Source organism: Colobus angolensis, unplaced genomic scaffold, assembly GCF_000951035.1.
Source record: "Colobus angolensis palliatus isolate OR3802 unplaced genomic scaffold, Cang.pa_1.0 Scaffold13, whole genome shotgun sequence".
NCBI classification, from domain to species: domain Eukaryota; kingdom Metazoa; phylum Chordata; class Mammalia; order Primates; family Cercopithecidae; genus Colobus; species Colobus angolensis.
Genome location: NW_012114252.1, coordinates 2177193 through 2201974, shown reverse-complemented (window position 1 = coordinate 2201974; position 24782 = coordinate 2177193). Strand labels below are relative to the sequence as shown.

Below are 24782 nucleotides of genomic sequence, written 5' to 3'. Positions count from 1 at the left end.
TTCATCCTAAATCAGAAATTATTTGAACTGTTGACCTCAGTGTTGCAGCAGACTACATGATATGAATACAGTCTTCAAAATCATTTGAGTTAAATAGATTTTGTTTCAAAAATTAAACTCTTTATACACTACAGATATTTGAGACATTTTCATCCACAATCACAAAGGAATTCCACCTCTTTTGATCAGCACATAGGTGAGTTCACACAGTTTTACAGGACTGTCATGACATTAAAATAGTCTGTATGGCTCTCCTAGTCTTTGAAGCAGAATGTCTGTGCACATAAATAATCATATCAATCACCTCCTTAAAAATGCCTGCAGGAGAAGAAATCTTGCCAAAATAATTGCTTCACTCTTATAATGAAGAATAGACTTCATCTTGGCCACCAATTTAGCCTATTGATGTGTTTGGCTTAATTCCTCTAGAATGAACCTGATGGGTATTATAACCTACCACAAAAAAAGGAAAACAATCTATCATCCCCACATGTAGTATACATTCACTTGCTGTCCGTTTCCTCAAAACTGAATGGCATTACTTACCTGAACTAACTGCAGGTCTCTGAAATGAATCTCACATATGAGGATTGCTCAGAGCTTTTCACCACAGATCACTGCTATACTTCGTTTTTTTTTTTTTTCTCAAGGAGAAAGTGGTTAATAATTTAAGATTGTAACGGTGATCAGGACTTAACTTTATTTAGAAACTCTCCTAAATTCAGCAGTTCAGTATTGAAGCATATGTATTAATGCTTTGACAAAACTATATCACAAAATTACTAGGAAAATCTGAATTAGTAGAAATTAAATGTATAAATAGCACTTTTCACAACATGAATTTTGACTTTTTTTTGAGAATTGTAAAACATAAAAAACAATAATGGCCCATAATTCTTGTATCATTTTAACACCTGTTTTCATTTAAAATAAGTATGTACAATACAAATGAAAAAAAAAAAAAGACCCCCCCCCACCCCCTAGTATTTTGTCCTAAATTTAGACATATTAACAATTTTCTTGTAACTTTCCAGAAATAGTCTATGCAGAAGCAACATTAATATCTATTTTATTTTTTTTCAAATCTGCCGGTAAAATATACCCTATCCTGTTTCTAGCTAATTTTGTTTAATTATTTGACATCATTCCACAGTAGCAGATATAAATATATCTCACTTTAACTGCTATGTAACATTTCATGATACCATAATCAATCAACAAGAATGGATGGATATTTATATTTTACCACTGAGTTGGCATTGAGGAAAAAAAATCTCATTCTAAATTTACATCAAGGGGATGAAACTGGAAGCCATTATGTTGAGTGAAATAAGCCAGGCACAGAAAGATAAACTTCACATACTCTCAATCATTTTTGGGAGCTAAAAATTAAAACAATGGAATTCATGGAGATGGAGAGTAGAAGGATGGTTACCAGAGGCTGGGAAGAGTAGTGGGAAGAGGGGAATAGGGATAATTAATAGGTACAAAAATATAGTTAGACAGACTGAATAAAATCTAGTATTGGATAGCACAACAGGGTGACTATAGTCAACAATAATTTATTGTACATTTTAAAGTAACTGAAAGTATAATTGGAATGTTTATAACACAAAGAAATAAATGATAAGTGCTTGAGTTGATGGGTACCTCATTTACTCTGATATGATTATTAGATATTGCATGCCTGTATCAAAATATCACATGTACCCCATATACACCTGCTATGTGACACATAAACATTAAAAATGAAAGAAATAAAGAATTGACTGAGTCAGGACTAAAATTAAAATTTTTAGTTAATTTTTTAAGTCAAAGGACACCGAATTTTCTCATCATCAAATAGAAAAGAGAGAGTCCAATCAGCTTACTTGGGGGATTAAAAGTGAAGTACTGGGGGAATTAAATAATGCTTCTGAAACCCTCATTTCACTGCAACAGAATAATCAGGGCTGAAAGATGCTCATTTTGGAAGTAGCCTTAGAGGTGGTAGGAGTGTGTGAGGCTCATCTGCTGGCCCTGGGAACCAAAGGGGACAAGAAAAGGCTGGGGACCCTTGAGACAGAAATGGAAGAGAAAAATGTGCTCAAGAAAGGGAAAATGTCCATTAAGGTGATGAGGCTGGAAGAATTATTTGAAGAGAGTTAAAGGCACAGTGAAGCTTGTTCACAAGAGACTGGAGTCCCTATGCACTTGGAAGTGGCTAATAGGAGTCCATGGTGGTACAGGAAAGGGAAGGCATTAGTTGGAAGCAAATGAGAATACTAAGAATCACACACTTCGCTGATCAGAAATGTGGATGGTTTTCATGGAGAATCCTTGCTAACTATGTGCTTTTTTAAATTCATAAACCACGAATGAGGTCTTTAAAAATATATTATGTAGAATAAAATATATTATTTCAGCTGAAAATGCTATCACTCTAAAAGGTTTCCCCAAATCATTGATTTCTCCAACGGTATTTCCCATTACACAAAGCCCAGACCAACTTGTCAAGAGAGGAATGGGATAAATTCAAACTAAGGTTCTTGCAGCTGTAGATTCAGATAATATAATACAACATAATATAATGTAGTATATTAAATATATTTATATAATTTTTTTTATTAATCACTATGGGTTTCTCATTAGTCTTTGTAGAAATATACAAAAAGTTCAATTCCAGTTTGAACAATTTGAAAAAATATTATGTCAAAGTAGAATTTAATTACTGGATCTAAGAAGCAGAAATGCTGACATGAATACATTAAGAGCTCAAAGTACAAGAATGCTATCACTTCTCTCAGTAAAAGCAATAAAGAAATATTTGCAAAATTCTTACATTGCAACATCCAAGGTGCATAATGAAAAAAGAGCACTGACCATATCAGCCAATTATTTTATTTAAATTTAAATAGATTTGTCTTCAATATTTTTTTCTATGAACTCTAAGTATGAGATATTCAGATATTCAGGATATTAATAAAATAATCATTTAATATTTCAGGAATGTGGCTCTTAACTATAATGAAAATGATCACCCAGAAATATATAAATGGCTTTGTTATATAAATTTCTATTAAAAACTGATTATAGTATATGTTTATCATAGCAAAGTTAATTTGCTAAAAACGTTTTAAATGAACTCATCACTTTTGTGGTAACTAAACCACCTATCTGCATATAGAGTAGGTTTATTTGTAAGTCATTGTATTAGTCCACTTTCATAGTGCTATGAAGAAATACCCAAGACTGGTTAATTTATAAAGGAAAGAAGTTTAATCGACTCATAGTTCAGCATGAGTTCAGGAACTCACAGTTCCCAAGAGGCCTCAGGAAACTTACAATCATGGCATAAGGGGAAGCAAATATGTCCTTCTTCACATGGCAGCAGCAAAGAGAAGTATATGTGCATAGCAAAGGGGGAAGCCCCTTCTAAAACCATCAGATCTCGGGAGAATTAACTCACTATCCCAAGAACAGGATGGGGGAAACCATCCCTATGATTAAATTATCTCCCACCAGGTCCCTCCCAGGTCACCTGGGATTATGGGAACCACAATTCAAGATGAGACTCGGGTGGGGACACAGCCAAACCATATCTGTCAGAAAGCTTAACACCCTGTCTTTCATTTTGGAGACTGCTCAAAAATATATGTTAACAGACTCAAATCCAAACTATACTTTTTTATGGATTCAAATCCAAAAAGCAAAATGTATAAACAAAAATATATTTGTTTTATAGTTTAACAGATTCAGATCCAAACACAAAACCTCATCATCCTACATTCTATAATAACCACCAGTATTGGCAAACCAAGACACTTTTCCCCAACCAGTTTAATTGACCACAGAGGGAGAATTTATGACTTTCTCAAGCTCAAGAGATTGCTCGAAAGTACAATCAGTTATAGGAAATAAAGGAAAATAAACTGTCAAAGAAATTCTAGCAAGGATTTTCCTCCATTTTCAGGGAGGAAAAAAAATAAACATGGAATTTCACTCCTAAGTTTGAGAATAATTGACAACATACAAATGAAAAATGCCTCTAACAGATATATATATAAAAGTGTCCCCACTATTACATAGTCTCTCTCTCTCTCTTTCTCTTTCTCAGTCTCTGTCTCTCTCTTTCTTGCATGCTCTGTTTCTTTCTATCAGAACATTGCAGGATGGACACATTGTTAGGACACATATCCATATACCAATGAATATTTGTATGGGTATTCACATTTCACTGAATTTCCTCACTTTCTAATACTCATGAATTTAAACTAAAAAGAAATACAATATTTGGTAAACAACAGACAGACTGGATTAAAAAAATGGTGTTTAATTCAAAAGTAGGATTGTTGGGTAAGTCATAGATAGGTAAAAGAGAAGACTTTCAAAATACCACAGAATGCTATTGTAGCTTTAAGATACCTAAAAGGATCAGGTTTTGATGTTCTTTTCTTTGTTTTTTAACAAACTAAAGATGAGTATTTAATGTAGACTATAAATTGTGTGACAAAGTTAAGACTGAATTAATCCCCTTAAGATTTGGAAAAAGAAAGCAAGGTTGATGTAACCAGTAGGTTTTCACAGACCACATAAAATACCTTTTTACTATATCTTCTCCATTCCAGCAGGGAAGTCCATCTGCAGCAGCTAATTCATTAGCACAAAGCTGATCAGCTAGACCTCCATAGAATGACCTGTACAGTCGAAGGCTGTTGATAAATTCTCTAAATGAAAGAAGAAAGAAAACAATTAAAACTAAATATCCACAATAAAGGCCATCAAAAATGATATATATTGCTGTACATAATGTTTAGGATATAATTTTATATTGCTATGCTTAATGTTTAGAATATAAGTATTTAAATTTTCTCTATTTACTTTTCTAACCACCAGGATGAAAATACATTATCACTTTTTAGAAAAAAGCTAGTATTTTAATTTATTCTTAGAATAAAAGGGTTCACTGGGGATGAATCTTGTATAACTGCACATCCAAGAGGTTGGGAATAGTATATACTGATGCACACAGACAGACATCACTTCGTTTAGCCTCCCTAAAAGTCCTCACTACCTGCTGTCATCTACATCACCACAAGAGTGCTAACACTTTCCTTTTCCCTGTGGAAAATGTCAGAGACTTACAACATGCCAAGTGATTGCTTTCTGATGAAAAGTGTACTAGGTTATTTTCCTATCTGGGTCTTCTTGGTATCTAAGAACAAAAAGTAAAGTCTTTACTAAATATGACCCAAAACCCAGACATGTAAGATATTTCAGAAGCATGGAAATAAAAGTTTTTGGAAGGAATAATATTTAATATATTAACTAAGATTTTTTTCCTCCCACACTACTTTCCTTCCCCATATCAATTATGGGAGGAAAAATTCAACAACGAGCATGTTTGTTTTGTTTTAATTTAGAAAGCAAAAACTTCTGAGTTTTAAAACCAAGGCTTTGGAGGACCAAGAACTTGAGTTTTAATATTTCAAAAGGCCAAGTCCTAAAGACCTTCATTATGATTTTTTTTTTTTGACATAAACAATTGCTTTGGAAAAAGAAATGAAAAGCCCTAGGCTGATCATAGGAGATGCTCTCTAGACCAGAAGGAAGGGACAGAAGAAGGAAATGTTGGAAGTAAAGTAAACTTTAGAAATTCATGGAATAAGCAGTATAAATATAGCAATTATGAAATGTCATCCCTCATTAAAATTAAAAATATAATTTGTTTAAAAATGAGATCAAAGGAGAAGGGTGATTCTAAATTATAGCTGGAGTAACTAATTTTTAAAAAATTAAATCTCATTTTGTCACATCTGTTACTCAAGATCATTTTTAGTTCTCTCCTATTATTTTTGTTTTGTTTTGTTTTAGAGATGATATCCTGCTATGCTGCCCAGGCTGGACACAAATGTATTGGTTTTTAAAGAACTATTTGTGAATATTGCTGGAGTTGATTTGTAAAAAAGATAAATGTTACTTTCAAATATGTAACATCAAAACTCATAGAGAAAATCAGAAGTTTTTAGTATAAGTATTTGGTGAGTATTTAAATCATATTTACTACTTTAAGTCAATTTCCTTTGCCAGAAAATAAGTCCCTCAAAGATGGCTATATCTCTACTATGGTAATTGGAATGCATGAACAAATACCAATTTATATGTTGCAGCTACTAAAACGTAATTGAGGAGGCAGACTAATTCTTTTTTTAGAAAGTTGGGGTTTAATGAATGGCAGGATGTGTGACTCCTGTCCTAAATTGTATTCACTATAAATGATCACTTGTTTGGAATCGAAGAGTCTTCTAGCAATGAAGAGACCAGGCCCAAATTGATGGAATGTTGAGACTTTTAAATTGATGATGTAAAACTGAATATATTTTTATGGACCCTAAGTCACCTACTGCAGTCTTGGTGGATAGCACCAGGTTCATTTCTCCCTTCAAAATCAATAGATCCTCATAGGGAAAGCTTTACGTCTTTCTTTTCCAGTCCTCCTTCCCACGACTATACTGTCATTGCCTTAGTCCAAGCCTTTATCATCTTTCTCTGGACTTATTACACTAAGATTACATCCCTCCAATCTCTTCCCATTCTCAATGACAGTCACTTTCTAAAATTCAAATTTGATATTCCAGAGATTATGTTACTCACTTAAAGTCCTTCAAAAGCTTCTGTACAGCATTTTATCCAAGTTTCTTGGAAAGACGTGCAAGGTATCTTCTCACCTCAATTTCAACAACAACCCAAACCATACTTTAGGGTCCCACAAAAGTGAGGTGCTTTCTGTTTCCCAAACACACCGTCATACCATTGCCTATATTTATTCTGAAAGGATTGTATCCTAGAAGATTTCCAGTCATTCTATGAACCATCATTTATAAACTATTAGTCAAAAAGTAAGAAACACTATTGAGTGCTAAGTTTTGTATTGGCACTAAGGATTCACAGGTAAGCAAGAGAGCCCCTGCCTTCTAAGAACACACATTTTGGGGAACACCTACAACGATAAGACAATGTTAATAGAGCCAAATTTTAGTGCACAGACGAACCAGAAGATATTTACAAAATAAGGTAATATTTTAGTGCTCCATGCGAAACAAGCAGGCAAACCAAACAAAAAGTCAGGGTAAGTAAGGGTAAGAGGAAAGAAAATACAGCTAGTATGCAGTTTCATTAGTGGGGACTGTGCTTATGGGAATGAACTATGGTGAAATGGTACGAAGAAACTATTTTATCATCAGTCTTATTGCTCATCATAAGATGTTTCTGTTTTATTCAAAAGGAAGTTGGAACCATTAAGTTTTCCAGCAAGCAGGTGTCATCATCATCATGGCAGCAGTTTGGGAGTAGAAAGCAGTGAGGTCACTTAAGTGGCTATCACCTGAGCAGGAGAAACCCTGAGGATGTGAGAAATAGCCTGTCAGTGAACAGAAAAACAAGTGAAAGATTTGAAAGACATTAGGAATCCAGAATTGACAGGCTAAAGGAAGAATGTTAAGATAACACACACAATTTCTAATTGTGTTTTCCCCCTGCTCATGCGAGGGATGCTCATGTCATTCGCTGAGATAAGAAATAAAGGAAGGGAAATCTCACCTTCTCAGGGTCCCACACTATACTTATCATCCTTATCTCGCTCCATATTTTCGTCTTTCCAAGGCACACATCACTTTCTAGCCACTTATGTAATATACAGATTAATCAGGCCTTATTGTTTCTTAACTGTCTCCATGGTCTGGAATAAAATATTCAGGCAGGCAGAAATTTTGTTGTTTGTTTTGCTCACTGCCATAAATCATAGAGCAGTGGTGTTACATACAATAGCCCCAATAAATAGTCATCAAATTAATAAATGAGTGAAGACTGAGGAATTAATGGTTTCATTCTCAACATGTTCAGTCTGAGATTTCTTTGGAATGTCTAGATAGAGAAATCAAACAGAATGCTACTTTCAAACTTACTAGGTATAAATCTCATCTGGGGATTTTCCCAAAATGCAGATTCAGATTCAGTAGTTCCAGGGCAGGGCTCAAGACTGTATACTTTGCCGGGCGCGGTGGCTCACACCTGTAATCCCAGCACTTTGGGAGGCCGAGATGGGCGGATCTCGAGGTCAGGAGATCGAGACCATCCTGGCTAACACAGTGAAACCCCATCTCTACTAAAAATACAAAAAATAAGCCAGGCGTGGTGGCAGGCGCCTGTAGTCCCAGCTACTCACAGAGGCTGAGGCAGGAGAATGGCATGAACCTGGGAGGCAGAGCTTGCAGTGAGCTGAGATCGTGCCACTGCACTCCAGCCCGGGCGACAGAGCGAGACTCCGTCTCAAAAAAAAAAAAAAAAAAACAGCATGGGAAACCATAAGTAGAGATTCAAAAAAGAAAAATTAAAGATTTGTTTGTATGTATGCTCATTTCAATGGGGAAGACAGTTGAAAATATTCGGGTATAAAAAGAAGGAGATAAGGGTTTGTGGTAATTAGCTTGTTTCTGGATATTCTAATTATCTACCTTCTGGGCACACAGGAGCTTGGAAGTTGGTTTTGGTCATGGGACTTGTTTGGGGTTCGAATAAATGTAGGCAGAATTTATGTATGCTCCTTCTAGGCTGAAGCTTTAAGAACTAACAAGGCTTTGCCAGCTTCCGTTTCCCTCTGGCACGATGACTGGCAATGTTTCAGAGGAAGACTGCTCTGTCATTCTGCATCCTAAACCCCAGGCAACTTAAGTGGTAATGGCTGCTGATCTGAAATGGCACAGGTTCTAAACAGAAACACAATGTTATTGTTCTAAACCGATGGTATGTTGGTATAGTTTTCTATCGCATCATAACTTAGTCTCTTGGTTGATACAATGATAGGAAAAGAAAATTAATAATTCATTAATCAGAAATTCTGCAAAAGAGAGAGAGGAAGGGCTACTGAAAACAGAGTGGTTAGCTTTGAATTTTCTGAGGCTAAAATAAGGAAAGAAAATCTGTATTAATATTAAGATGGGTTTTGGTTTGTCAAGACAGAAATTTAGCGGGGAGATCCTACTTTGGAACACTATGTTCTGTGTTTGGCAGGGTTTAGGTGGCAGGAATTAAGAGTAGTGTTGCAAAATGCAGTTGCACTGATGAAAGTAGGCATAACAGAACTAGGGATCTTCAGTAGGTATATTAAACAAAAATAATTGAGATGGCGGTAAAGGAGGGGATTGAAACACCAGTAGGAATAGTGAACTGGTCAAAAAGACTTACAGGCCAGGCGCAGTGATTCACGCCTGCAATCCCAGCACTTTGGGAGGCCGAGGTGGGTGGATCACCTGAGGTCGGGAGTTCGAGACCAGCCTGACCAGCATGGAGAAACTCATCTCTACTAAAAATACAAAATTAGCTGGACATGGTGGCACCTGCCTGTAATTCCAGCTACTCAGGAGGCTGAGGCAGGAGAATTGCTTGAACCCAGGAGGCGGAGGTTGTGGTAAGCCAAGTTCGTGCCACTGTACTCCAGCCTGGGCAACAAGAGCGAAACTCCATCTAAAAAAAAAAAAAAAAAAAAAAAAAAACTTACTGCTACCACAGAGCAAATTAATGGTGGCCCTATTATCAGAATTCACATCTCAGTTGCCAGCTCAATGCTCAAGCTAATACATGACTACGTTTCCAGTTTTACATGAAATATTTCAAGGAACAAAATATTATATTATTAGAAAGATTATAAATTTAAGCTGCTGGGAGAGTGACTTCATCCGTGCAATTATTTCTCTACAGTTATAAGAATATTTCTTATTAAAATTAGGATCATAATAAATGCAGGGAGATGTCAACAGTCCCATCAAATTATCCTTCAGGGACTGTTTCATATGTCAGTTGCTCATCTCGTGCTTGAACTATCTCTAGTACACAGAAATGAAATATAATTATTAAGAGTAACAGTTTGACCATATTTAAAAGAAAATAGAAAAAATGTTCCTCATCTGAATATTTATTCAAAGCCTCTATGTCTGGACCAATAAAAATGGATCATTTCTAATTTGGGCTTGTAACAGTGTAGCATTTGTTCCCTTTGCTGCCATTTTCCAAGTTGAATGCAGAGTCATTAGAAATGAGCCATACGGGTCAGGCATGGTGGGTCACTCCTGCAATCCCAGCACTTTGGGAGACCGCGGTGGACGGAATCAATTGAGGTCAGGAGTTTGAGATCAGCCTGGCCAACATGGTGAAACCCCGTTTCTACTAAAAATACAAAAATTAGCCTGGTGTGGTGGCGCATGCCTGTGATCCCCACTACTCGGGAGGCTGAGGCAGGATAATTGCTTGAACCCAGGAGGCAGAGGTTTTAGTGAGCTGAGATTGTGCCACTGCACTCCAGCCTGGGCAACAGATCAGCAAGACTCTGTCTCCAAAAATACCACTTCCCTGCTTTTAAAACACTAACTCATTCATACAAAATGTCTTTATTAAAAAGTCAAACAATAACAGATGCTGGCAAAGATGTGGAGAAAAGGGAACACTTATATACTGTTGGTAGAAATATAAATTAAATCAACCTCTATAGAAAATGGTATGGAGATTTCTGAAAGAACTAAAAATAGAACTACAATTTGATCCAGCAATCCCATTATTGGGTATTTCCCAAAGGAAATTCAACTATTTGTTATTTGGAAATTCCACTATCCCAGCAATTCCACTATTTGGTATTTACCCAAAGGAAAATAAATCATTATATCAAAAAGAGACCCGTACTCACATGTTTATCTCAGCACTACTCACAAAAACAAAGACATGGAATCAACCTAAGTGTCCATCAATAGGAGACTGGATAAAATGTGGTATATATTATACACACTGGAATACTACTCAGCCATAAAAATGAATGAAATCATGTCTTTTACAGCAACACTGATGGAACTGGAGGACATTATGTTAAGTGAAATTAATCAGAAACAGAAAGTCAAATATCACATGTTCTCACAATTGGGAGCTAAACAATGGGTACTCATGGACTTAGAGAGTGGAATTATAGACACTGGAGACTCAGGAAGGTGGGAGGTGGAAGTGGGGTGAGGTATGCAAAATGGTTACAATGTGCATTATTTGGATGATGGTTATGCTAAAAGCCCAGATTTCACGGCTACACAACATATCCATGTAATACAACTGCATTTTTACCCACTATATCTATTAAAAATTTAAAAAATAAGAAACAATAAAATGTCTTGCCATGGCATAAGAGCTCTCGACCCTTTACCCTAAACCTCATCCCGTGACAGTCCCCCTTCTCTCTATTCACACACACCAGCCAAAGTCCGCACACCTATATACACATTGCATAAAACAACTCAATATTTACTGAACAAGATTCCAGGCTTAGCACATCCAGTTTCCTCCACCCAGAACTGTCTTCTCTTCTGCTTTACTCTCAACTTTCTACCCATCCTTCAAGATCCTGCTTAAACCTCACCTCTCCAACTCCTTCCCTGACCAACTGGCGTAGCAATGGGTTCATCCTCGTTTCTTATCTAGCACCTGTCTATGGTTGTATTACAGCCGTTGCTCTCTAGTATTAGAATTCCCTTGTATGCCAATCTACCTTCCCAATTAGTGAATGTGTTTCCTAAAGACAAAAGTCATGTCTTCCTCATGTTCTCAGGATTTAGACCATAGTTTGGTATCCAACAGGCACTTAACAAATTCTTTTTGAATTAGCCCCAGATGAAGTCTTAGTTTTTAACAACTTCTAGAATTAGAAGCTCCTACAAGAAATATGTTTTACACAATGCTAGTGATAATTTAAAGTTCTTTAAGTGCACAGGTGGCTTGGGAAACTTTAAATCAGGAAACTTTAAATTAGGGGACCTATTTCTAGATTCTGGCAAAATATCAGAGAGACCTTTCTGGTGTGTTGCATTAAAAAATAGAAGGAATCTCTAAGGTAGTACAACAACTGGGCCAAACTCTACTAAAGAAGCTCAAGACAGTTCCTATTTATATGTAATGTTAAAACTAATATGTAGTGACACATTAATATTTAGTCGCACTGCTGTGTAAGATAGCTATCATAATTAATACATCACAGATATGCTGCGTTATGAAGACAGAGATAGAAGGAGCCTTAGAGATCATCTGTTCCAACAGCTCTCTGTCCTATCTATACATTGTCATTGCCAAAGACACATTTTAAACTGTACACCTGGAGTTCTCCCTCAAACAATCAGATTTATTGGTCCGGGATGAGAACTGAGCATTTGGGTTTCCTGCAAGCTTCCTAAAGGATCCTAATGTGCAGCCAGGTTTGAGAACCAGTGACGCAGTCCAACCCTCTTATAAATAACAAAAGTGAAAACGAGAGAAATAAAAAGACTCATGAAAAGTCACTAAGTTGTCAGTTAGGCATTTAGTTGATACAGACTTCGACATCTTGTTTCATTAATTAATTGAAAATCTCATTACTTAGCAATAACTGGCTGCCAGTGGATATTTGATTAATCAAAGTTGAATACATCTTTATATAGAAGAGTATTTCCACCTGTTTCCAAACATTTATGGAAATTATCACATTTTAAAAACACACTCATTAGTAGATTGTTAGATTAGAAAAAAAAAAAAACAGATACATTGCTTCTTCTCAACAAAAAACTACGCTGATAATGCAGTATGTTCAGACAGGAGTTACCTATATGTTTTGACCAGTTTAAAATGTTTGAAGCAGGAAGCAGGCAGTGGGGTAAATTCTCATCACTGGCTAATGCCCAGCTTTGTACACTGTGCTAGCACAGTAAAGTAGAAGAAGGCTGTAGCACAATTGCTCATTCATAGCCTGCAGCCTTATTTGCCCTGAGCTTACTGAAGGCAGGGGAGAAACATGGACTAGCATAGTTATTGCTTCATTGTTTCCCATGCCCTTGAGGCCAACAGTGCCAGAAAGGTCTCCTGATATATCACACGGTAAAAAATACAAATAAAGGGGAATGCAACCCACCCTGAAGTAGTTGTTTCTGAATCTGTTGACAAAGGAATGCCAGTTACTACTATTAAATTGAGTAACACTTCCAACTGGCTATACTATTGTAGTTGACTTTATTCATGTTTAATTATAAAAGTAATATATCTTTTAGTAAGGTGTAAAATAATAAAAAGGTGCATGACTAACCAGTTAATTTCTGTCCTTCCATAGTCTTTCCAACCCTCCCACCTGAGGTAACCAATATAACAGCTTGGTGTTTATCTTATTCTTCAGCTTTTGCTACGTGCAAACTAACAAGCAGCTAAAGACAGACAGATAGACAGACAGACCGACATAGAAAGATAGAGAGGGATACAGAGATGGTTTGGGTTCGCAAAATCTGTACCAAGCTATACACATATATGAAATAGAATCTTTCTCACATGACGGTATATGATGAACCCCTTTCAGGTTAATAAATAGAGTCTTATTTTTAATTAACTGTATAATATTCCATAAACTGGATATAGCAACATTAGCACAGTCTTTTGAAAATATTTCACTAAGCAAATTTACATTTTAATTTATAAGGCTGGCATAGTTTCAAACTTTGTTGATCTTTTAGGAAGCTGTTTGCCTTAAGGCCCATGGCTCTAATCTACATTTGACCTTGCATTTCATTTAATCAGAACTTGCTAGAAACAAAACTGTTCAAAAGCCATACCTCTCAATCCTATGTCCTCATCTCATAGGAACATGAGATGTTAAAATGTTTCATTTTAAACATTTATAAATTGTCACATATTGCACCCCTCTTTTTTTTCCATTGAATCCAACACAGAAGAGACTATTTCTAATTTTGACCAAAGCTAAATATCCAGAAAAGTATCCAAGAAGAATCTTATTTTATTTTTTTCATTATTATACTTTAAGTTCTAGGGTACATGTGCACAACGTGCAGGTTTGTTACATATATATATCTGTGCCACGTTGGTGTGCTGCACCCATCAACTCATCAGCACCCATCAACTCATCACTGACATCAGGTGTAACTCCCAATGCCATCCCTTCCCCCTTCCCCCTCCCCATAACAGGCCCAGGTGTGTGATGTTCCCCTTCCGGAGTCCAAGTGATCTCGTTGTTCAATTCCCACCTATGAGTGAGAACACGCGGTATTTGGTTTTCTGTTCTTGCTATAGTTTGCTGAGAATGATGGTTTCCAGCTGCATCCATGTCCCTACAAAGGACACAAACTCCTCCTTTTTTATGGCTGCATAGTATTCCATGGTGTATATGTGCCACATTTTCTTAATCCAGTCTGTCACTGATGGACATTTGGGTTGATTCCAAGTCTTTGCTATTGTGAATAGTGACACAATAAACATACGTGTGCATGTGTCTTTTAGCAGCCAGATTTATATTCCTTTGGGTATATCCCCAGTAATGGGATGGCTGGGTCAAATGGTATTTCTAGTTCTAGATCCTTGAGGAATCGCCATACTGTTTTCCACAATGGTTGAACTAGTTTACAATCCCATCAACAGTGTAAAAGTGTTCCTATTTCTCCACATCCTCTCCAGCACCCGTTGTTTCCTGACTTTTTAATGGTTGCCATTGTAACTGGTGTGAAATACCATCCCCATCAAGCTACCAATGAGTTTCTTCACAGAAATAGAAAAAACTGCTTTAAACTTCATATGGAACCAAAAAAGAGCCCGCATTGCCAAGACAATCCTAAGTCAAAAGAACAAAGCTGGAGGGATCATGCTACCTGACTTCAAACTATACTACAAGGCTACGGTAACCAAAACAGCATGGTACTGGTACCAAAACAGAGATATAGACCAATGGAACAGAACAGAGTCCTCAGAAATAATACCACACATCTACAGCCATCTGATCTTTGACAAACTGAGAAAAACAAGAAATGGGGAAAGGATTCCCTATTTAATAAATGGTGCTGGGAAAATTGGCTAGCCATAAGTAGAAAGCTGAAACTGGATCTTTTCCTTACTCCTTATATGAAAATTAATTCAAGATGGATTAGAGGCTTAAATGTTAGACCTAATACCATAAAAACCCTAGAAGAAAACCTAGGTAATACCATTCAATCTAATCTAAACTAAAGAGCTTCTGCACAGCAAAAGAAACTACCATCAGAGTGAACAGGCAACCTACAAAATGGGAGAAAATTTTTGTAATCTACTCATCTGACAAAGGGCTAATATCCAGAACTTATAAAGAACTCAAACAAATTTACAAGAAAAAAACAAACAACCCCATCAAAAAGTGGTCAAAGGATATGAACAGACATTTCTCAAAAGAAGACATGCATACAGCCAACAGACACATGAAAAAATGCTCATCATCACTGGCCATCAGAGAAATGCAAATCAAGAATCTTATTTTCAAATGGAGATCTTCTTTCTGGAATGTCTCAGACCGCATGTTTCTCTACTTAATGACATATATTGATTTTTTTTTTTTACCCCTAAAGTCAGTCCACACATAATACAGAATCCAAATTAAAAGCAATGCCTAGCACACTGTTTGAAAATATCTGTAGAACAAAGGTCAAATGTGCAGTTTGCTAGTTAATGGCCTGAGGCAAAGTGAAGGTTAATGTGGCACTAATGAGCAGGCTCAACCCTGTAGAGATGTCTGACCACAGCTGTCAAACAGTAGACGCTTAAAATGTCAGTCTCCTGCTCAGCAGAGGAAATATATAATTACATGTTTCTAGATAAGAACTCTTTTCTCTTGCTGTTCTGAATCTATATTTAATCATTTAACGTTATTCTCATCTAACTCATTCTATTTGACAAAATATTTGCAGAAGTCTTTAGAATACAAAAAATAGATTTCTATTGAATAGAAAGGGCAAACACCACTCTCATTGCAAATGCTTGAAAATAATTAAACTTGTACAGTCAGATGGAGAATGCAAGTCTCGTTTCTTGGCCCATTCTGGGAAGAGAGGGTGAATACATCACTGAGAAGCAATGCAATATACGGCACATTTATCACAAATGAAAATGTGTTTCAAGCACGGCATTCATATTTGATTCAAAAGAAAAAGAATAATTTTTCCAAAACAGCAAGTCGTTAAGTCTGCTCTCTGAACCCCACCTGAACTCATTGCTCATTACGGAAACTGTGACCGAAAGATTGGCACCTTTCTCAAAGAGGAGGATTTTTTTTCCCTAAGTGAGTCCAGGTTTTCCCCTCCACATAGGAAGTCATCTCCCGCACATGACAGGATTCCCCTTTATTAGAGGATTTACTGTGATTTCAGAACAAAACTAAAGGGTTGGTAGGTTGGGGAGCAACAGGGAAAGTAATAGGAAAGAGATGGAAAGGAGCTCAGAGAATGGGCTGATTTCCTTAGAGACCCTTTGCAGAGAATTCTTTGTAAACAGGTGTTTCATGTTTAGCACTCCCTGTAATTTGATTCTAGCCTTGAGCTGGAAGTTCATAGCCATCTATGCAATTAGGATAGATGCCTCTATTCCTCACTTTTCAAAGACCTTCCAAACCCAACACATTACCACTTAATGTCCCCATAAAAAACACCCTTTCTGAAAGCATCCTCCTCTAAAAAGAGTGATTTAAACCTGTTGTCAAAACTAGGTTTTCAAAATTAGTTCTAACATCATTTTCCCCTGTTGTTAAAATGTGCCTTAAAAAACACTACCTCTGTTCTCCATTAAAAAGGACTTTAAACAAGGACTTCAACCCATTAGTGAAAATAAACACGTGACCAAGTATTCAAGATTTAAAACTAGTCAGATAATACTAGGGAAATTGGTCATCTATCCCAAAAGAGACATGATACAATGTCTACCTCTTATAATTGTTGGTCACTGTAATTAAAATATACAACCTGATTGTTCATTCTACTAGTTTAAAGAAACATGGTACCAATTTTTCAATTTTCAAATCTAATGATATTAATCTATGCTATTCACGCAATCATTATTGAGTACCCATATTTTGAGATTCAGTATTTTAGGTCAAATCTTGAATATTCCCCTCTTTGGCAATAAGATATTTTCTGTGGCTGCTAACATTTTAACAATAAACTTTGTGACTTAAGGGACAAAAATATAATCTAGACATTATTAACCTCTCTCAGCATTAGCAGAACATTAATAAAATACTTGCCCTTTAACAGTCTGCCAATGAAAAGCCTTCTTTATTCTTCCTTCTTTTATCTTTTGCATTTTGGAATTACATTCAGATATTCCTGTTTACCTCCTCCCACACATTTATCTGACTAATGGCTGGTATATACCTAGTACAAATTGTTCATGCTTGCATTTTCAGATACTCTGTATCTTTCATTCCAAATACATGTGTCCCTGAACTCGGTCATAAAGATGGGCATTAGCACTAGGAAATCTATAAATAGCAATGCTCAGATAAAATAAGCTATTTTATTCTCCAATTTTATTCTTATTACTCTGGTAATTTTCATTTTGAAAAACATTGCTGTGGAATGTTACATGTCACCTAGGTATCCTTTTATTCCCAGTTTTTCTGATGGGGGGTCTAGAATATTACTGACTAGGATAATTAATGTACAATTACCTTTAGTTAATTATGCCATCTAAAATATGTTTATATGATAAGGATTAAGGTTATACATCCTTCCATTATGATTATTCATATACATGATTGTTTATATAAGGCTTAGCTTAAATTGGAAAATGTAGACAAACCAAACACATTGAAGACTACAAATTCTTTGGTTTTACTCAGTTTATAAGATCCCAAAGTTACAGTGTTCCTTATATAACAAGAGTCTTGCTGAAAGAGGGTGAAACCAATAGAGCAAAAAGAGAGCCTCAGACTCCTTGACTTCAAAAGTCATCAGACCAGAATGAATCACATTTCTGAGAAGGAAGCTTAATCTAAAAGTCGATAGCTCTACGAATATGAGCCTAAACAAAAACAAAAAGAGATACCTTGAAACTTCCTTCATATTCTCATTTGTTGCACCAAGCAAAAGAAGCCACACTTGATTCTACAGATCATGGTGAAGCTGTGTGCCCTGGAAATGGTTAATCTGATTTGTGTTTTGGACTGAAGATGAAAAAAGGAAAGGAAGTGTCTCTATCACATGTGTAACCTACTCCACAGACACATTTTTTTCTACTAGTTTGAAGACAATTGTGGTGGATTTGGCAGCTTTGTCATTTCCATTCCATGCCATTGGATACAAATACAAGGATTTCTTGGTGCTTCCTGCTTCCCATTTTCCCCTATTATACATATGTATCCTTTATACATTTTAAATGCCATTGATAGATTTTAAATGTTGAAAATATTCTTTACTACGAAAAACAAAGTAGAAGATAGCGCTTGATACTCTTGCTATAGATGAAGGACCCATCCTACCTCTAAATGCAATTAATTTGTAAGAGACGAACTTCAATCATCTTAAATTATGCCCCCACAGATTCTGCCAAAAATTCTGAAATAATTTTATACACTCCTATAAAATCATCAATTTCCTCATAATTTGAACTTGAATCATCCTCTTCACCTCTTCTGGAAGTTCAGTGAAAAAAATTATAACCAGAGGAGCTGAACTTGAGGTTCTTTTCAACTCTGTAGACGTTTGCTGACTTTCCAAAGGAAAAGGGGTAGAAGATTCACTTGTTGGGAGAAAAGAAAAAGAAAACATACTCTTAGATATATTAGATAAGGAGAATTTATTCACAGTTTGGTTTTCTTGGTGGAAAAGATGTTTTCAGCCATATAAATGAGATAGCCCCACGGTAATAATTACATACATTACTAAAAGCTTCTAGCTTTTCCGGCAAAGCCGCTACATAGAAACAGAAGGTTTTGGTATGACCAGTTTGAAAACTGTCCAATTTCTAGCCATTTCTATGACTATAAAATGATACCTGATTATTCTTTCTGTAGTCAGAAATGTGGAGAGATTTACTTCCACACACACACTAACCTAAGGTTGACAGCCTCTGCACTGCAAATATCATAAAGCAACTTAAGGATGTAAGCATTATGGAACACTAATGGAGCCTGAAGAGTTTAGAATAAATCTCATGCTCCCTGAATTAAGTCTATCCTCATCTAAGAAAGCAAACTAGTGGAGTTCCAATTGCAGCCACCGGATATGATAGTTGCATACGTTTTCTATAATTGCCAGTAATTGTTACCCTCAAAACAAAAAGTGGGCATCTGTTGAATACCAAACATATGGGCACATAGCCACATCCAAGACCAACTGCAATGTCAACTTCTAGTTTGCGCCAAATAGTTGGACCTGCCTCTTTTTTCATGACTAGTGTGCATAATATTAATTTTCTACTATGGATTTCATTTAAGATGATCCATGAATGGCCATTAATTTTTTCATGAACATCTAGAAAGTAAGAGCATTTTTAAAAGATTTTCTGTTTTTAATATTAGTTTCAGGTGGAGCAAAGTACTTTTCAATGCAACAAAATTCTGCATGGATTTGTCTATGAACTTTCTTTTTCTGGGAACATTTATGGGATCCTCAGCAGGATACATGATCCCCAAAGATTAAGAACAACTAGCCTGAACTTTTGCCATATGTTTGCTCTGCCTTCTGGTATTTGCTCTTCCTGTATGCCTGTAGTTTGACCCCCTGCAGGTCCTGATCTTCATTATTCACATAGATCTTGACGCTAGCCTGCCTTATAGCTCATGTTCCCTCCGTACCTGCTCTGGCCTCACCTCTGGCCTCCTATCCAAAGCTTTGTCTTGGCCTGCCCTGCTCTGGAAGCCCTCAGTACCACCACCTAACAAGCACTGTTTTACATTAAGCAGATTTTTTTTTTTTCATTGAAAACATGACCTTTATTTTCACAAGCTAAATTTACAGGTAATAAACAATAATGGCACCTCAAAGACGCACTAACTTTCACTTACAAGAAAATAGATTGTAAATTGCTTTCTCTGGTACTATAAATGATATTAAATTTTCCTGTCCTGAAAGAATCAACTTCTTTTTCAGACCAATGAATATTTTCATCCACTGAATATTTGTATATACAATTCATCATTAAGTCCAGCATACCTCAATACTGATTTACCATCTAAACAAACATATATACTCAGTGTGTAATACCATGAATTTTTAAATTTAATTTTGGTTTCATTAATAAAGTGTTATGTTAGATAAGATTTGACTATGTAACTATAAACTCTATGTTTTTTATTATAAACTCTATGTATTTTAAGCTAACTGATCCCATTTAATATGAATCTATCTACCTTGGCAATAATCTTAAATAACATTAAGTGTTCTTTACTGAACAGACGTTTCAAATTTTTTCCCACATTTAATTATTTTGAACATTTCACTGTGTTTTTCTGTGACATACAGGATGTTAACTTACTTTAGTTGACAGTGACATTCTGAATGAGAATCATGCCCTGCCTCATTTCTTTCATTAAACTGCAATTTCAAGCGTCCTCATGGCTTTCTATCCTTAACAAGTAAAACTGTTAATGTTCCAAGTGATAAAATTCTCACTCAAATCATGATTTAATAAATGTATTAGAATGAAATGGAAATATCTAATGATATAATATTTCAATTAAGTTCTGAAGACAAAATTGAAAACTCATAAAACAATTTATATTTTGTTTCAAACATTAAAAATCCAGTATTTCTAAAAATTCTGCATTCCCCACCTTGACATCAAAATCCTGCCTGATAGGAAAAATATCTTATTTTTACTAAGCACCTAGGACAGTCCCTATTATGCAAATACACACTCATGCATGTAGCCAATCCCCTTAATCATGCATTCTGAAATGAGAGGCCTGGCTAATTGGAATGCTTGCTGGAGAACAGATGGGGCACTGGTGTTGAGACTCTATCTTAATTTATTGTCCTGGGGTTTTCCTAATTACCTACTTAATTGGCACAGCCACGCCACTTTGAAATAATAATGTACAGCTAATTATCACCGATTTAAGCTTGCTAATAGCTTATTCTTACCAGCTAACTTCAAGAAATCAAGCAGAGAGCAGGAACTGCCACAGGGAAATCACTCAGCCTGGCCTGCTTTAGACAACTATATGAGTGCAATGTCCTTTACAGCTGTGTTGATTTGGTCTCTGCCCAAAAAGGCAAAATTGTGATGCTTTGCTGGTTGTTTAAAGGAGCAGTAGCTCTTCCTTACTTTGCTCAACTTTGGAGACCTCCGTAACCGGTATGTATCAATCACTCAGGATCTTCAGTGTGCACATTATTAGCATGCTGTATAAACAGAAGTAAACTGGGGAAATTGAATCAGGACAATTACATCTCCAAAATAAAAGAAACCAACTCTATGATTTAGTTCCCCTCTTTCCAAGCTAGAAGAAGACTCACAATGTCCACAAATGAGCTTAGCACAACTCTTATTCCAGAATAAGGAAATCTTCCTTCTTCAAATGTTAGAAGCAAACAAGGAAAAAGCAATGGATTTAACAGAAGGGACCTCTGTGAAATGAACATAGAAAAACAGGGAGAAAAAAAGACAAAACAAAATGGTTAGGAACTTGGGAATATTAAGAGATTTCTCTATCCTCAGGAGGGGATACTGTAATACTGCCTTCACTTACTTTCACTCTGCATTTATTTTCGGTACCTTTAAAAATTCAGATATCTCTAGGTCAGATTCCCTAGAAGCAGTGCCTGAGACAGTAATCAGTATGCAGGCAACTCATGAGGGAGTGCTCTTAGGTAAAAGGGAGCAAGGGAAGCAAGGGCAGGTATAGCGGAAGGAGCTAAATGGGGATGTGGGCTCAGCTTCAGCCAGATACCACAGGGAGCACTGAAGCATGCATTTCACCATGTTTGGTCCCACACGTTAAAGCAAGGGGCAAGCCACTTCTATCCCTGTGTCAGTCAGTCATTGCCTGTGAGCTGCTACCAAGAGCCTGAGGTAGGTGGGAGTCTAATCCCTTTCCACAGGTGGATGAGATGGGTGAGAGGCAGTCTCCGAGATAACTCCCCACAGTTTTATCCCTCATGCCTTTGCATAGTCCCCTTCTACACTGAAGAGGGCTGACCTGTGTAACCTATGGAATACTGCAAAACAATAGTATGTGATTTCTGAGGCCAGCTCATAATAAGACAGCAGCCTCTGCCTTGCTCTCTGTTAAATTTCTTGTCCTGAGAGAAGTCAGCTACAATGTGAGGACACTCAGGCAGTCCTGTGGAGAGGTCATTGTGACAACAAATGGAGGCCTCCCACCAACAGCCATGTGAGCAAGCAATCTTGGGAGACGATACTCCAGCCCCACTTGAGCTTTCAGATGACCACAGCCCTAGCTGCCTTCTTGACAGCAATCTCTCTAATGACCCTGAGCATGAATCCCACAACTAATTAGCTCCCAAATTCCTAACAGAAAATAGTATAATAAATGCTTATTGCCAGTTTAAGCCACTACATTTTGGAATGATTTTTTAGATAGCAATAGGTAAGAAACACCAATGGCTCCTATTTGTTGAAGGCAATTTCCCAGAGACTAAAGCAGCTGTGAGTTGGTACTCAGCAGCCACGAGGCAGGTAAAAGGGCCAGGTGAAGGGGATGTGAGTAGGGCCAACAGCAGCACCCACAACCTGAGTTATTTCTCATCTTATATTTGTTCCACTAAACTTTCCATACCACTTAGACACAACGTGTAATGTTATGAACTTAATAATGGCTTAGTCATGAACTTAATGATGGCTTAGACATTTTCATTTTTAAAATGTTAATTGGCAGCAATGTATAATTCAAGACCTCATGAAAATATTCTTCAAAAATGAAGATGTCTGCAGACAAATGAAAGGTGCAAAAATTCATCACCTGCAATAATCTGCAAAAGCTATACTAAGGCTAAAGCAAAAAGACTCTATATAAACGCATGAAACTGGAGGAAAAAAAGCACCAGAAAGGACAAAATGTGTGAGAAATTGGAAGTATTGACTATATAGCAGTAGTAGTCCTGGGAGTTGTGAAAATATTGGTAAGAGTCAGCTATTTGCTGGTAAAATAGCATAAAAAATGGGAAGAGTGTAATGGAGTGAAACTACCGTAAGTTTCTTATATTGTTCAATAAAGTAGTAAAAGTTATAATTTAGACACTAAAAATTAAAAATGCATATTGTGATCTCTATAATAACCATTGGAGAATAAAGAAATACAAATTTAAAAAGTTAAAAGGATAAAAATAATAAATATATGTTAAACTCAAAAGAAGGCAAGAAAGGAGGAATTTTTTTGAAAGACATGAAGTAAAGAGAAAACAAAGAGCAAGACAGCAGTCTTCAGCCCAGCTACCTTCAGGATACTGTATATTTCTGTATACAAAAGGACTAAACATTCCAGTGATAAAACAAAGACTAATTAATCATCACTTAATAAATACACTTGGCCTACACCCAAAAAAAGGTAGCTAGTGAAATCAGTTATAAGTCAACCATGGTTATGCTGAGGCTTAGGACACAACACCCCAAAATAGAACTGTAGGAGACCAGAACATGCCATGCCAAAATATAACTTTTTGTCATCTTGATTACTTTGAACTGGTTATTTTGAGAACTCAAGACACAGGAAATGCTCTGAAAACCTGCTCTTTTGTAAAAGAAGTTTACGTCTATAAAGAAAATTTTCCTTAGTAAAGGTATCTGAATCAGGAAGAGAACTTCCAGGAGACCTAGTTTGCCTTTATCACCAGGGCGAATTTTACCTGCGTAACAATGCAAATTTTATTTCCCATCCCTTTCCTCCACTCACCCTCTCAATAGTTTGTCTTCACTACCCCCCAGAAGATCCAACCGTGTATTCCTTTCTTGAGCTCCAGATGCTATATAAGCTTCAATTACCTGGCCTTTCCTTAAGCCCCATATTTTTGTGGGACTCCCATTCCTATATATGTAATTAAAATCGTTTTTCTATTAATCTGCCTTATATTAACTTAATTTGTACCCCAGCTAAAGAATTTCAGAGGGTGGAAGGAAACCATTTTCCCCTCCCTGACAATTATATTAACATTACCTCAAAAGAATAGGTTGAATACTGGAAGACTAAAATATAAAAAAATTCTTCCTCTGTCACGAAGTCCTGAAATAATTTTTCTAAGTTAGGGTGCCATAATTCTAACATAATTTTAAACAACAAAATTTTCATAATATACTAAATCTAAAATATAAACTATGACAATATAATTTGAAAAGGTTATACCTCATTTATAATATAAAATACATTTTTAATTTTTGGCAAGCATAGAATAGTGTTTATTTTCATTTATGTTGGCAAAGATACTAATGGATTTTACAGTTCCTATTTTTTCAGCTATTACAGAAACTAAATTAAGCTACAGAAACTGCTAAATTATTTTGTTTCATAGCTTTCCTTTAATGGTTTTGGCTTGGTTTAAATGTACAGAAAGTAGTTTCTGCTAGAGGCATTCTCTTGGGAATTACTCAAAGTAAATTTTAAAAAGGATACGTGAGAGAAACTATTGTTAAACAAATATTACAGGCCATTGTTTAGAACTGAACTCTTGCACTAGGCCTCAACAGACCAGACTAAACCAAAATAGAATCAGTCATGCTACATGCCATATCATCAAACTGAAGCTTAAGGAAACAGATCCCCAAAACAGACCAGTTTTTCCTAAAAACAGGAGATTCCAGGAAATCTGGGTCATTGTAATAAGGAATTCCCGTCTGCTTTAACCCTTTCAAAAAGTAATCTGAGACAAAGTCTCGCTCTGTCGCCCAGGCTGGAGGGCAGTGGTGCGCCATCCAGGCTCACTGAAAGCTGCGCCTCCCAGGTTCATGCCATTCTTCCGCCTCAGCCTCCCGAGTACCTGGGACTACTCTCAAAA

At 36.3% G+C, this 24782-nt stretch overlaps 1 protein-coding gene across 1 annotated transcript in view; it reads right to left on the bottom strand.

Annotated features, from left to right (window-relative positions):
* Positions 1-24782, bottom strand: part of GPC5 (glypican 5) — a 1481119-nt gene that overhangs the window by 1111976 nt on the left and 344361 nt on the right. Inside the window, exon 5 of the mRNA XM_011933784.1 lies at positions 4581-4706. Within this exon, the coding sequence (XP_011789174.1) occupies positions 4581-4706 (126 nt within the window). The remainder of the gene's footprint in view (positions 1-4580; positions 4707-24782) is intronic.